This window comes from Camellia sinensis, chromosome 2, assembly GCF_055761805.1.
Source record: "Camellia sinensis isolate YWXY chromosome 2, ASM5576180v1, whole genome shotgun sequence".
Lineage (NCBI taxonomy): Eukaryota > Viridiplantae > Streptophyta > Magnoliopsida > Ericales > Theaceae > Camellia > Camellia sinensis.
The window spans coordinates 225,647,507-225,662,675 of record NC_138962.1 but is presented as its reverse complement, the minus strand read 5'-3'; the positions used below and the strand labels follow the sequence as shown (position 1 = coordinate 225,662,675).

General features: G+C 32.6%; 1 protein-coding gene across 1 annotated transcript; it reads right to left on the bottom strand.

Annotated features, from left to right (window-relative positions):
• Positions 1–229: 229 nt before the first annotated feature.
• LOC114278243 (ethylene-responsive transcription factor ERF023) lies at positions 230–1,049 on the bottom strand. Its single transcript, XM_028220253.2, has one exon. The coding sequence runs from the start codon at positions 1,008–1,010 to the stop codon at positions 414–416; it is 597 nt and encodes a 198-aa protein (XP_028076054.2). The 5' UTR covers positions 1,011–1,049; the 3' UTR covers positions 230–413.
• Between the last annotated feature and the right edge of the window lie 14,120 nt (positions 1,050–15,169).

Below are 15,169 nucleotides of genomic sequence, written 5' to 3'. Positions count from 1 at the left end.
AATTTTATAAATGCAAACAAGGGTATAATATGTATTTTTAAAATTAATTTCTTATATTAATTTTTTCCTTTAATTGACTTAACAGTTAACTAACGAAAAAATTAAATTATAATGAAAGTTTAAATTTTTGAGTGAGAAATATAATCTAATTAGAGAACACTTATATTAAAGACAAACGTTAAGAGGCGTGCATGTAATTTATCCTACATATAAAATGAACCTCTAATGATACACCATTAATGCCAAATTATGCATTTAAGAGAACGGTTGTTTTATTTGTACAGAAATTAAATACAATCTTTTATTTGAGTACATATATACAAAAATGAAAATAACAAGGCTCACTTTATTTGAGAATGTTTTGTACGGTTCGGTGATCCATTTTTGTGTTCTTGAATTTTTTTTTTTACTTTTTATCCATCAACCCACGTGGCATCACCAGCGAAAGCCCCATCACAAGAATCCCGGAACCATACCTCGGACAAATAATCACTCCCCTCAGTCCAAGCCTCTCTACCACCCCCACCACCACTCTCCATCAGCTCCGGCAGCTCAATTTCACCCCAGAAATCATCATCATCTCCGCCGTCACTGTCCGAAGCGCCGCCGCTCTTCTTCTTCTCCGCCGCCGCCACAGACTTCGCCGCCATTGCCGCCGCTGCCTGAATATCTCTAGCGGCGCAACTCGAAGGCCTCGGCAAGAGCTCGATCTCGTCGGGGAAATTGAGCAGAGCTTTGCTTCCTTTGAGGCAGTACGCCGCCACGTCGTACGCACGCGCAGCCATCTCTGGCACCGGAAAAGAGCCTAGCCAAATTCGGGACTTCTTGCGGGGCTCTCGGATTTCGGAAACCCATTTGCCCCACCGCCGCTTTCGTACTCCGCGGTACACTGGGTGCCTTGTGCCGGCGGCCGTGTTACGGCAGTTGTCTCTGGTGGTGGTGGTGTCCGATGACGTCGTTTGGTCGTCTTCATTGCATGGTGGTGGTGGTGGTGGTGGTGGTTGGTCCATTATAAGGCAACTACCTCTGGCTTGTGTTCCTTTTAAATACAGGATTGTTTCTCTCATGACTTGTACAATTATCATATTACCCTTATCTTGAAGCTGTTTTGAAGTTGTTTTTGAGCCAGCCAGTGTATCAAAAGAGTAATGTTAGGGATTATGAAAAAAATATCATAAAATTTATTATGAAGATTTTTCATTCTTTGATTAGTGTGTAGTGTTTTATTGTGTGTGTAATCTAAAGGTGAAAATTTTGTAACATTTTTTTTATGATCCCTAGCATTACTTGTATCAAAATTGTAATAAATTAAGTAAATAATATAGTTATATTATGTGGCAATATTATCAATAACAAAATAATAATGGTAATTTTTTATTGATTAATGATATTATGGGGCCATTTGAGAACATACAAAAAAAAAAAAAAGTCAGAAGTCAGATTTTAATTTATTTTGGATCATATTTCCTTTCACGTAGAAAAATCAAAAAGTTAAAAATTCAGCTTTTAATCATTTTTCCAAAACATCCCTGTGTGAGTGTTAAAATCTAACGTCACAATCAATCTAATCTTGTCTCCGAGATGTAGGAAACAAAGGCGAAGAGCAAGCAGCAGGATAGAGAAACCCAACACTTGCACATAAGAAAACAACAAACACCGGTGGCTCGTCCACCTAGGAGCACTCCGACGATTAAGTCAATCAACTTATCTCTCAAAGATAACAACTTAATCACAAAACTCACAAAGTAAAACATACCTTAGACCTATGGGTGACTTCAATGCCCTCGTCTTCTAGAAGTTTTACTTTATAAGACTGTATATCCCTTATAAGAATATCACTTATCAAGACTCTTTCTATTTAGATTGAAACAAACTCGAGTACATCCTTATCCAAATAGGCAGTTTAATATTATTAAGACTCTTGTTCCTTATTCGAATATCTCAAACTCTAATATGGTCATACCATATCTTGGTAATCCAAGACCACCCATGTGGCACCTTGACTAACCATTTAGGCCATGTGGACAAATCCAAAAATATATCCCCACACTATGATAATGTTACTAGTATACTTGATATTTAGTCCACTTGATTAGGTTCGATCTATCTGGACGACTGAGAACTAAGTCTTACAACTTAATGGCCCCGTTGATGGAGCTGTGGGAAAGTGATTATAACTTATAGCCTAACAGCTTATAGCTTATAGCTGTGAACATAAGCTGATTTTTGATTTATAAATTAAGCTTTTCTTCATCCACTTAAAGAATAAGTTGATTTTTGACTTACAAAAAATTATAAGTTGTATTATTAAGCTGAACCAAACACATCAAAATAGCTAAAATTAAATTAAAAACTGAAATAAGTTGAAAATAAATTCTACCAAACATGACCACTAGACTATTTGAGATTTAGATTTTATCCGTGAGTCTTTATGACTTGGTCAACTCTTTAAAATATATTTTTTTATTAAATGGCCCTTAAGAAGACTAAAATTCGAGATTTATATTTTATCTTCGAGTCTTTATGATTCAACCAATTCCTTAAAATATATTTTTTATTTTAAAAATGTATATGATTATAACTAAACATAAGTCTTACTATTCTTAAGCCGCTCTGGTTTCTCTCTTTTATTTTTCGTAATATGATTGTAGTTAAATATGTTGTGTATTATTGTAAGATGTAGGAAATTTTTGTATAACCGATAGAAATACTGAGGTGGGTTCCATATGTGTACAGCTTGAACCCACTTGTTTATTTCTTATTTGTGATTTGCTAAGAGTTGGTTTGAGAAATGGGTTAATCTTTTGATTTTTTTTTGATTATTTTAGTCTGAGTTTAAAAGTTTAGTTTGAGAAGAATTTTTTGATTTTTTAATTTTTTTGACTTTTTTTTGTGAGAGAAGAGTGTAATGATTATGAATTGAATGTGATATTTTATTTTTTGTGATTAAAATAATTAATTTTATTTTTTGTAACTAAAATAGCCAAATTAATCCTTACCAAACGGACATTTATTTATTTACGACGACGAAATTTTTCATGTCTCTATGTTCTGCACACTCTCCCTATCTTATAATGTGATGGGAACTTTAAAGTACATTTTACGCATTAAAAAATATTTTTAAAATATGTTGTACTTTTTCATTTATAAGACTAACAATGTTTTAGTACTTTTTTTGTTTTTTATAAAATAACAACTGTGATAAGAATTTCAAATTATCAAAATTTTGATTTTGATTATGAATATTATTGTGTCGTTTGATAACACTTATGTTTTTAATTTTTTATTTATATTTATAAAAATTTTAAAAATTTAAATAAAAATTTGTTTGGTAAAATTTTTGATTTATAAATCAGTGATCTCAGTTTATAAATTTGGCCAAAAAATGAAACACAAAAAATATATTTCCATTTTGAGTTTTCAGTTTTTTTTTTTTTACCACCCAACACTAGCCACCACCCGCCACCATTTTCCACTATCGTCTTCAGCCACCGCCATCCACCTGTCACCCACTCGCCACCACCACCACCCACCACCCACCTGCCGCCACTACCATTCTTCGCCCGCCACCACCACCCGCCACCTACTTGCCACCACCACTCACCCAGCCACCCACCACCACCACCACCCACCATCATCACCACCACCACCCACCCACCACCCACCTGCCACCACTACCCACCACCCACCACCACCACCGCCACCACCCACTCGCTACCACCCACCATCGTCATCTACCACCACCACCACCCCTACTACCACTCGCCACCTACCCGCCACCACCCACCACCACTCACCATCTGCCACCCACCTGCCACCACCACCCACCACTCGCCGCCGCCACCACCACCCACCACCCGCCACCGTCACCCACCCTCCACCGCCACCACCACCACCCACTCGCTACCACCCACCACCTGCCACTATCACCCACCCACCCACCACCACCACCACCCACCCGCCACCACCAACTACCCACCACCCATCGTTACCACTTTTCACCACCGTCTTCTACCGTTACTTGTCACCACTTACCATTTATCACTCTTTTTTATATTTTTAAATTTTTTAAAATATTTTGTCAATTATCAAGCGCGTTTGTAATTTATGTTTTTCTAAAAATAAACAAAAATCAATTTATAAAATTTTTATAAATATAAACAGAAAATGTAAACGTTACCAAACAGACCCTACGCGATTAAAAGCGCATTAAGATGGAAACTTTGAAACATATCCAGTATGAAATGACTAGACACCCCTTTACGTAAAAGCTCACTATCAGAGCTCAACAACAGCCAAGAGAAGCATGGTCCCGTAGGGTTGCGGGAGTTTTCACATGTGGACGGTAGCACGAGATTCCGGTGACCATCTTTTGATTTTCATGGCCTTTTTGGTAGGATTTTTGCACACCATATTTTAGTGGTCCATACATGCAAATATTATCCGTTCTAAAAAAATAACATGCAAATAATATATGAAATAATCCTACTTGTAGTGTACATAAATTTTAATGTATACTCTAGATATATTTTAAGTGTGCTGAGGATCACACATTTAAAATAAAATCTAAATTACACATTAATTTTTTTTTAATGCAGATTTATGTGTTTTTTCTGTGAAAATGAAAATAACATTTCGGAGGGAATGCTTCAGAATTTGATTAATATAAGGTAAAGGAACTTTCACCCTCATAATTTCACGTTGATTCCCTCCCTTGTGATTGCAATACAACTCAAATTTAAATGTGATCCATCTGTCACACATTATTTAAAATTTGTGTGAAATTTAAAATACAAAAGATTAAGGATAAATTACAAATACAACCCGTAAGATTTACTTAAAATACGGATTGCTCTTTGTGGTTTTGAAAATTACGTCCCACCCCTTCAAGTTTCTAATCGCATAACAAATTATTCATTTTATTAATAAATTATGAAGTAATTAACAGTTTTTAATGATACTATAAATATATTTCAATTAACAATTAAGTAATTTTATTGTTGTATTAGAGAGTAGTTAGAAATTTTATTTTTTATGTTAATTCTACAAAATAAATCTTTTTAATAAGGGGATATTTGTAATTCTTAGAACTATAAGAGTAATTTTTATTTTAAGCAAATCTTATGGATGTATTTATAATCTACCCTACAACTAAATTAGAATTTGAGTAAAAGTGAGAATGAAAAATATAATTCGCCCAACAATTATTTTTTTCTAATGTCCTTATAATGTACTCACATGAGTATTCATCCAAAATTTTAAGGGTAAATTATATTGATACCCTTGAGATTTTTGTTTAATATAGATTCTTTCTTCACGTTTGAAAAATTACACTTTCCTTCCTAAAGTTTGTAATCTCATTACAAATTGCTCCATGCATTGCTAACGTCATGCCCTAAAATTTTTTAAATGACCATTTTGTTATTTTTTCTACTATTTCTTCTTCCTATCATCATGATTACATTGTACAACTTTCTATCATTAAATTCTATTTGAACATATTCGTATTGAGTGATAATATATAAACATAAATTTTATATAAAATTTACAAACACAACTTAATAGTGACCTGTCTATTTACCTATATTTATTACAGTATTATCAAACACCGTTATTCACATTTATTACAGCATTCCTAAATTTTTTTTATCTTCGTATTTTTTTTTTCTATTTGGGGAATTTAAAAAAAAATACAAAATATTATACTTCTTAAGAATTTCTAAATTAGGTGTATCTAAAAAAAAAAAAAAAAAAACTACTTAAAATATTAAAAAAAATTCAATAAAAATAAAAATAAAATTCAATTTTTTGTATGACTTAAACTAAAGAAGTTGATTGTTATTTTTTTTGAAATGACATGAACAAAATATCAATATTATTTTATTATTTTGTATGTATAAAGACTAAGAGGCAAATATGTTATTTTAATTTGACAGTGAGATAAATATAATTTTTCAAACATGAGAGAGGGATCTATAAAAAATAAATAAAAAAACTCAAGTAGTGTCAGTGTAATTTTTCCAAATTTTAATGATAGCTGACAGGAGAACCACAATCACCCAATATTCCTAGCTTTCACAATCAAAATAATTTTGATATGTAATAAATAAAATCATGTAATTTTCATAATTTTTTGGAAAATAAAAACAAAATATACTTTAATATCATAATATTTTGCTTAATAAATTCTTTTATCTATATATAAATACTATAGAACAAAAATATAATAAGTAGGAACCTAGGCGAGCACTTAACCAACCTGTACTCCTTAAGCTACCGATGGTTGATGGAGTTGTCTTTACATTATTTTTAGGAAAATATTGGCCCTGTTTGGTAGGACTTATTTTCACTTTATTTTAATTTTTAGCTTAATTTAAGCTATTTTGATGTGTTTAGTTCAACTTAATAATACAGTTTATAGTTTTTTGTAAGTCAAAAATCAACTTATTATTTGAGTGAGGGAGAAGAAGCTTAATTTATAAGTCAAAAATCAGCTTATGTTCACAGTTATAAGTTATAAGCTATTAGGCTATAAGTTATAATCACTTTCCCACAGCTCTACTAAACGGGACCATTATTGACTTTAAATAATCTATTAAATTTTCTATCAAATCTCTTATATAGGTGTAGAATCACGCAAACTCTACGAGTTTCACACTTATGTGAGAGATTTGATAAATTATTTAAAATCCCTAACATAACTCTTATTTTTAAGGGTGATATATCGAGCCACAGTTTTTTAGGATCTAACTCTAAAAGTTATCCCCATGTAGTTAAGTTTTTTATTTTATTTTTTGGGGATAAAATTTATGACTTCATTCATGCACGAACCTAAAAATAATAATATTATATATCTAAAGTTTTTATTTAAAAATATCAATATATAATTTAAATTGATTCATAATTATTGTGTTTGGTTTTAATTTTTTGTATTTAATTTTTTAAAAATTGAGTTTTTTTATTTTTTGTGAATATTTTTAAATTTTTAAACAAATTTTTTTTTTTTTACTTTTTTAAGATACACCTTAGTTAGATATATCTAAAAAATAAAATATTTATAAAAAAATATTTTAAAAAATCAATAAATATTCAAGAATACAAAAAAAGTACTAAATTATATATATATATATATATATCTATTCATATTTTTGGTATTTAGTAAATTTTTTAATGATTTTTTCACAAATATCATATTTTTTAAGTGTATTTATGTTAAGTGTATCTAAAAATATTTTCTTAAAATATTAAAAAAATTCAATAAAAACAAAAATAAAAAATATGAAAAATAAAAAATAAAAAAATTTAATTTCTAAAAAAAAGAATCCTGAAAATTCAAATCAAATAGAATAATTTTCTTCACAATTTTTCATCATATCTAAAGTTTTCCACTTAAAAGCCATTTTTTATTAGGAACTAATCAGCTGACCAGTTTCCACTAAAAACTTTATAAATTGAATGATTGGTGAGTGATTGGGGGTAAAGAGTAGAACACAGCTCCACTTTACTTTTGGATAATGGTGTTATAATAGGTCTTATTTTGATGATGGTAGAGACTCCGAAGTTAAGGTAAAAATTAAGTGTGGATCTAAGTGCGAAGTTCGCCCCTGCTAGATGATCAGGAATGATTAAAGGAGTATGGGCTAAAGTCCAAAGGAAGTGAGTCAACAGTGGGTGGAACAAGTCCGACCCGCCAAGGGTTTGAACAAGCTCCATGAAGAAAAATGTCGAAATCAAGTTGCGGAAGTAGCACTTGCAGCAGTCAAGTTGCTAAGGCACTTTGTTTTAGCGCCACCATCTCAAGTATTGTCGGCGCTGCCATTTGAAGTTGCTGAGAGAAAGAGAAAATTGGAACAACTAAGTTGCAGAGGGAACACTTGTAGCAGTCAAGTTGCGGAGGTACTTTGCCGGCGCCATCATCTTTAGTATTGTTGGCGCGCCATTTGAACATGTAACGGGAAACGGCCGCCGCAGCAACTATAACCACCGCAACCAACTTGTGGTGTGAAGACGCCACCAAGGGGATAACAGCCTTTGAGAGAAGCTGCCATTCCACAAGCAGAGGCTAATACTTGGTGCTGATAGCAAGTCCCAAGGCATTACTAGTTTAGGGTTGATAGTAAGCCTCCAAAGTCATCACTAACTCGGCGATGATAGCAGGCCTTGAAACTCACTAGCTTAGCGTTGATAACAAGCCCCAAAGCTTACTAGTTGGGGTTGATAGCAGGCCTAAAGACACCAGTATACCACAACTATCCCGCAAAGATGGGAGCAGGGTAGCTTGAGTGTAAAGGACTCCTTTTACATTTTCCCAGGTCATGGACCTACCTTGGTTGCACAAGCAGGACCAAGGAAGCCCCCTTAGGCTTAGTATTAAGGCACACTATGGCTGACAGTAGGCTTGGTTGTGGCCTTCGCTCTGGGAAGCTGGAGAGTTTGTGGTTAGGTGACTAAGGGTGGATGCGTTGCTGAGGTGAACACAAACATAACTGATAGCAAGTTATGAAGTCCTAAGAATGCATGTCCTAGCTAAATAGAACTGAGAATGCAAGTGTACTGGTAAGGTTTATCGCTGCAAGTGCACCGGTAACGAAACCACGGGCTACTTGGATCAAAAGGAAGCCCTTAATGAGATTTACAATCTTTCTTAAAGGACTAAAGTGAAAAGATAACTCTAGGTGAGTAGATCTAAAGATCTAAGTGAAAAAGTTGAGTTTAGAGAGAGAAAAGAGAGACTCACGGTGTTGAGATGAAAAAGAGAAAGTGAGAGAAAAGAAAATAATGAGGAAAGTGTGTTTGGAGCCTATTTATAGTAGTAGAATGATAGCCCTAAAGTCAATGAAAAAAATAAGTCAAAACCCCCAAAATGTAGGGCCCAAATTGTACCAAAAAATTTGAAATTTACTCACAAGAGTCAACCCTTAAGACAGTGGTGTCGACCTTCAAGAAGAAAATGCTGAGACACTAATGTGTGCAGCAGACAAGGGTCGATCCTAGAAACAAGTGGTGTCAATCCTATATTTCAATAGCAACACTTAGAGCACAACAACAAACAAGGGTCGACCCTAAGACCCATGGTGTTGACTCTATAAACCAACAGAGACACTAAGAGCAAGGCAGTAAGATGGCGTCGACCCCCAAGAAGACTAGCCATAACAAATTTTCCAAGTTCCCAAAGAACTTTTTAACGAAAACAAGAGCGAACGAACAATCCCAACAAGTTTAAATCAAATTATACTCCTTCAAACCAAGATACAACAATTCCAAAGACTCTAAAATGAAATTAAAGGAATTAAATACACTCTCCAATAATTTAAAGAACACAAGTGCTACACAAAGGGTGGAGGTGTTGCTGAGATGAACACGAATATGGCTGATAGCAGGCTATGAAATCCTGAGAATGCATGCACTGGTTAAATAGAATTGAGAAGACAAGTGCAATAGCAATGTTTACAGCTGCAAGTGCACTTGCTAAGGTTTGAGCTGAATAGGCAAGTATAGTAGCAAACACTACCGCCTCAAGTGCATTTGCTGAGGCTCAAAAGGTAGTTGCTGCACCAAACACTACCGCTACAAGTGCATTTACAGTAACTCAAAAGGTAGTTGCAACGGCGCTTCTACCAAACAGATAGTACATAGTACATGCAGAGGGACACGTGACACTTTCATTTTACTGGTCCAAGGTAGAATATTCCATGTGATTCTCAGGGACATATGTCTCTATATTATTTGGTTACTTGGTACTCTTTGGTGCTAAGAAAAATCCTATAAATATGAACCATTTCCCAAGGTACAAGGAGAGGATTTTTGGACACTTGAGGAGATGTTACCCATTTGTGCACTGTCATTCTCTTCTCCTTGAACCACTTGCTCCACCCTCACCCAACTACTTATTCTCCAACTTTCCCAAATTTTGTTTAACTCATTTCTCCAGCCATTTTAACTTTTTTAATCACTGTTCACCTTGAACCCCTACAATGATTTATACAGTTCATGTTTTAAATTGCAATATGAAAATCATTTATTTAATTGATAATTATAATAGTATACTTTTATTATTATTTTGTGCTTAAAAAAATGAACGATACATTTTTCTATAGACAATAAGATTATACTGTTTTGATTATCTACTTAATTTGATTTTTTTACTTGAATCTAGACCTTTTTATTTTTCATTTTTAATTAATTTATTAGTATTTTTTGGGACAGTTTATATGAAGACAGCAAGGGGAAAAAATTGATAGTAAATGAGTTTTCGTTTGGCATGTAGGTTAATTTGGTTTTTTGGCTAAATTAGTCATAAAAAGACAAAAATTAAAATTAATAAGACAAAATATTACATTCAAATCATAATCATTTTACATTTTCTTTCATAAAAGTCAAAAAAATCAAAAACTTCAATCCAAACAAATTTTTTTAATTTTAAACTAAAGAGTCAAAAACTCAATAAACTTCCCAAACGAATGTTGTAGTACTTCTTTGCCACTTGCTTGCAATATGTCCTTCAACCAGACAAGAAGAGGGACTGCAATACTAGAAAACAACAGTTTTTTTTTTTTTTTAATATCTTTTTGGGGAGTACTATTATGGTGATTAGATTTTTATATTAATTTTGTTTATATTATGAAACATTTTACGTGTCATCGATGCAATTTATGAAAAATGAGAGTCATTGCACTAATACAATTATAACATATTGTTGAATAAACAAATTTAATCTACTGTGATAGAAATGCCGTAAATGTAGTGTTATTATCTTAGAAATTTCTTACTTGTCATTATCTTGTATGGAGTCGAGCACATGGTGGTGCAATGGTAAAACATAGATTGGATTGTTTAGAATGATCTAAACAAGTGTATTTTTTAATTTTTTAATAAAAAAATATACAGAAAAATAGAAAAATAATGTGACTAAAAAAATATAAAAAGATAAAAAGTGTCCACTCGAGATCCATCCATTTTCCCTTTCTCCTTCCCCTTTGCCAGACCAAAGAAAATAATTAAAAAAATTATATAGAGCCATAATTCTTGCCTCATTAATTTTATAAAAACTGAACAAATAAAAATTAATATATATACACACGTGTGAAACACATCACTCTATATCACACTTCAAAACTAAAATAACTAGCTAATGGATTTCAATAGAAATATATATATTTTTTTAATGGTTAATGGCTACAAGTGAGTCACATCATTAAATATTTATATTAAATTCATAAAATATTAAGGGATACAATAATATTTATAAAGATATAATAATTTATAGACCATTAATTTCTAATTTAAATGATGGAAAGCAACTTTATGAATTGAAAAGGATGGCAAATGAATGAAGCCATCACATTATAAACCACCCTCTCATGAGTTGCTATCTAATCTATACAACAAAAAGTTAACATTAATTGAACGAAATTAGCATGTTATTTATTCATTAGGTGGCGGTTATACCACATATGATGCTCTAATCATCATTCTTTTTTCCTTTTTTCTTTTTTGATCTACCTTAACTGTGGATCTACCTTAACTGTGTAAACTCAAGGTTTCGAAGTCACACTTTAAGCCCATAAACCTAGCAACAGAGGACTCGACTTGGATAGGATCATTAAGATTTATAAATCTAACAACAGAAAGAGATTTGAAACTTAAACCTACCGAATCTTACAACTCCTATGTCCTCCCTTTTCACAATGAGCAATAGTTCCAATTGTCTCATTTTCTTGTTAGTAGCTAACATATATTTGTCATTTCGCTATGCTACAAAGAAACCATTAATTGTAACCTAACAACCAAAACATGCAAGTGGTAGGAAATGAGGTCCTCATCACATCAACAAGAGAACTACAAGTAACCAGAAGAAGGGTATCTTTTATATCCCTTAAGATATTTTTGAAAGATTGAAAACCAACCTACCATGCATACAATGATCCTTGCAAAAGGCACCTTTTGTAGATGAAAATTGCCTTACTCTTGTGAGATCGTAACAACCTAACTTTAGTGATTGTTTGGCTTTTAGTATGATATGTTTGATTACTCGTTCATTTAATATATATATATATACATACATATAATTTCAAGATTTAATATTTATTTCATAATAACTCTCATATTACTATTGGACTAAAGATATGAGTTCATTTATGTTTTACGTGTTTTGTATTGAGGAATTTTTTTAACAAGTATTTCTGTTTTATAATGTGCTAGAATCCACCAAAAGGATACCCATAGTTTTAGTTTTTGGCTAACAAAAAACTTCTTTCCATCAATGATGGTAGCAAGAAAAAAAAGTCTACTCAAATCTCCTTGTGATTGCACTTTGGGATAAACAAGAAAGTTCTCTTATATCTCAAGTACTGTTCTCGCTACACAATGGCTTCTTTCAAATAAAAGTCAGGTAATGTGTCACATTGTCCCATGGTAACCAATGAGAAAGTTGAAAAGATGAAGATAAAGATTTTGATATAAAGGATTCATCTAGAATGATCTAGAAATAACTAAACTCTGCCTAAATTTTGGCACATATGTAGTGTCACTTGGGGTATTCAGAATTGTCAAATTGTGAAATCATTTTCGCAATTCACAATTTAACTGTTGAACTAGTAATCTTAGCAATATTTAGAACACATTGGATTTTCAATTAAAACAATAATTTTGAAGGTTTGTTTGAATTGTTTTAAAGAGGTTGTTCCCAATTATACCAATCAAACCTTCGATCAAAATAGTAAACAAAAGTGAACTCTCTCTCCCTAACTGAGAGCTTCTCTCTCTATTCTTTCTCCTAGGGTTATTCTCAGTGGCACTGCTTGGGGAGGGGGAGGGGGAGGGGTTTTCGGCCTCTGGCCACCTCTCTCCTCTCCCCCTCCCATTTTTCTCTTTCAGTTTTCTGCTAAATAAGTTTGGGAGCTTTTCCTCCCAACCTCTCCCTCTTTTGTGAGGCGATTCTCTTCCCCCATGGTGGAAGTGTGTTGGGTTCTCCTCCAACTTGTTAGTGTAGATCTGCTACAGATTTGATTTGAGGTTTGAGTTTTCTGGTCTTATTTGAATTGTTTTAAAGAGGTTGCTCCCAATTATACCAATCAAACCTTCTATCAAAGTAGTAAACAAAAGTGAACTCTCTCTCTCTAACCGAGATCTTCTCTCTCTATTAATTCTCCTAGGGTTCTTCTCAACGGCATTGCTTGGGGGTGGAGAGGGGAAGGGAGAGGGGGAAAGTGAGGGGGTTTCGGCCTCCGGCCACCTCTCTTCTCTCACTCTCCCATTTTTCTCTTTTAGTTTTCTGCTAAATAAGTTTGGGAGCGTTTTCTCCCAACCTCTCCCTCTTTTGTGAGACGATTCTCTTCCCCATGGTGGAAGTGTGTTGGGTTCTCCTCCTACAACTCGTTAGTGTAGATCTGCTACAGATTTGGTTTGAGGTTGAGTTTTCTGGTCTTTTTTTTGTTTTTGTTTTTGTTTATATTTTGGTTTGATTTTAACTCTGGAATTCATCAGTGCTTGGTGTAGCTTACCCACTTTGTGGTTGTAATCTATGATTTATCTTTGGCATGCTCTACGGTCGTTTGTTGGCCTCTGCTTACAGTACGAGCATAAGCACTTGTTGTGTAGCTGGGTATTCTTCATAAATTTACTTCTGTGTTTTATTTGTTGTTCATCTTTACTTTGATGGTGTAAGTTTTCTTTTTCTTTTTTGATGGATTCCTCTCTTTGTAAGTGCTATTTGGCTACTTTAATGGAAATTCCTCTTCTGATTTAAAAAAAAAAAAAACCTTCTATCAAATCCAAGTTTTAACACTAAACTTGGATTAAAGATGAGGTCATGAGTTTCATAGCTGTTAAAGATCCTCTCTTGAACTAGCATGTCTTGAAATACCATACAAACTGATTGACAATTCTTCACAAACATTAAATATTAGGGAAAAAAAATAGAATTGATCCTTTTGTTTTAAGCAAAAGAGTAAATTACAAATACATTTTCTGAGATTTGTTTAAAATACGGATTACTCATGTGATTTGAAATATTACAAATATTTTCTTGTCAGAATTTTTTATTTAACATAATTAATTGAAAAAATAAAATTCATAGCTACTCTTCTATACAATAATAAAATTAATTAAAATAAATTTTTAACATCATTAAAAATTATTAATTGACTTGATAATTTATTAATAAAATAGATTATTTGTTATGAAATTAGAAATTCAAGATGGGGGATGTAATTTCCAAAATCATAAGAAACAATTTGTATTTTAAGCAAAGCTTAAAGTATGTATTTATAATTTTAATAAAAAACAATCATAATCATGATTTATAATTTTAAAAATAGCACTGTCAAGTCATTTCAATAAATTTTCTCTAAAATATTATGCTTGCATATAGTTTTCCCTCCCAAACATATTTGGTAACAATAATGATTGGGCCGGAGCACTTTTTCGGTGGTTAATTTTGGGCCAGAGCACGATTGCATTCTCAGCCCGTCTGATACGCCAAGTGTAAGTTGGGCCAACATAGGCCCAAAAGCCCTCACCTTACAATCCTCCACTTCATACTTATTTGGTGTCATTTAATAGGAACTAATACTAATTTGACAAAGATAAATACTAATAAGTTATTTTTAAATTTTCAAAAAATATTTCAACCCTCAAAAAGAAAAAAATATATAAAAATGATGATTATTTTTTTATTTTTTCAATTTATTTTTTTTAATTTAAAAATTAAATTTTGAAAATCAAGCCAAACAAAGGAGAAGGATTATGCATCCTTTGATTATGCATCCTTTAGGATTATACATCCTGTCACATGTTTGGAATGTTATTTGACATATACTGAATGGTGTAACAATAGTTCAAGAATATTTGTATGCGAAGAGTTCACGAACGTGCAACAATAACACAACCTTATTCTTTCAAAGTAACAGCAGAACTCATAATGTGTAACACCAAATTTTAACACATTATCTAAAACTCATTCTTTTTTTTTCTTTTTTTTTTTTTTTATCGGAAAACTCATCCCATTTAAAAATTTAAGCTATAAGTATGCTTTAGTCCTAACACAATTCTAATTAAAAATACACTTTCAAAAACACTCTAGTGTGAGCCCTCTCTCTCCTAGCCACAAAAGCAATAGTGATCAAGATTAAGATGGTGACCTTACAAGTATCTTATTTCTCACCTCAAT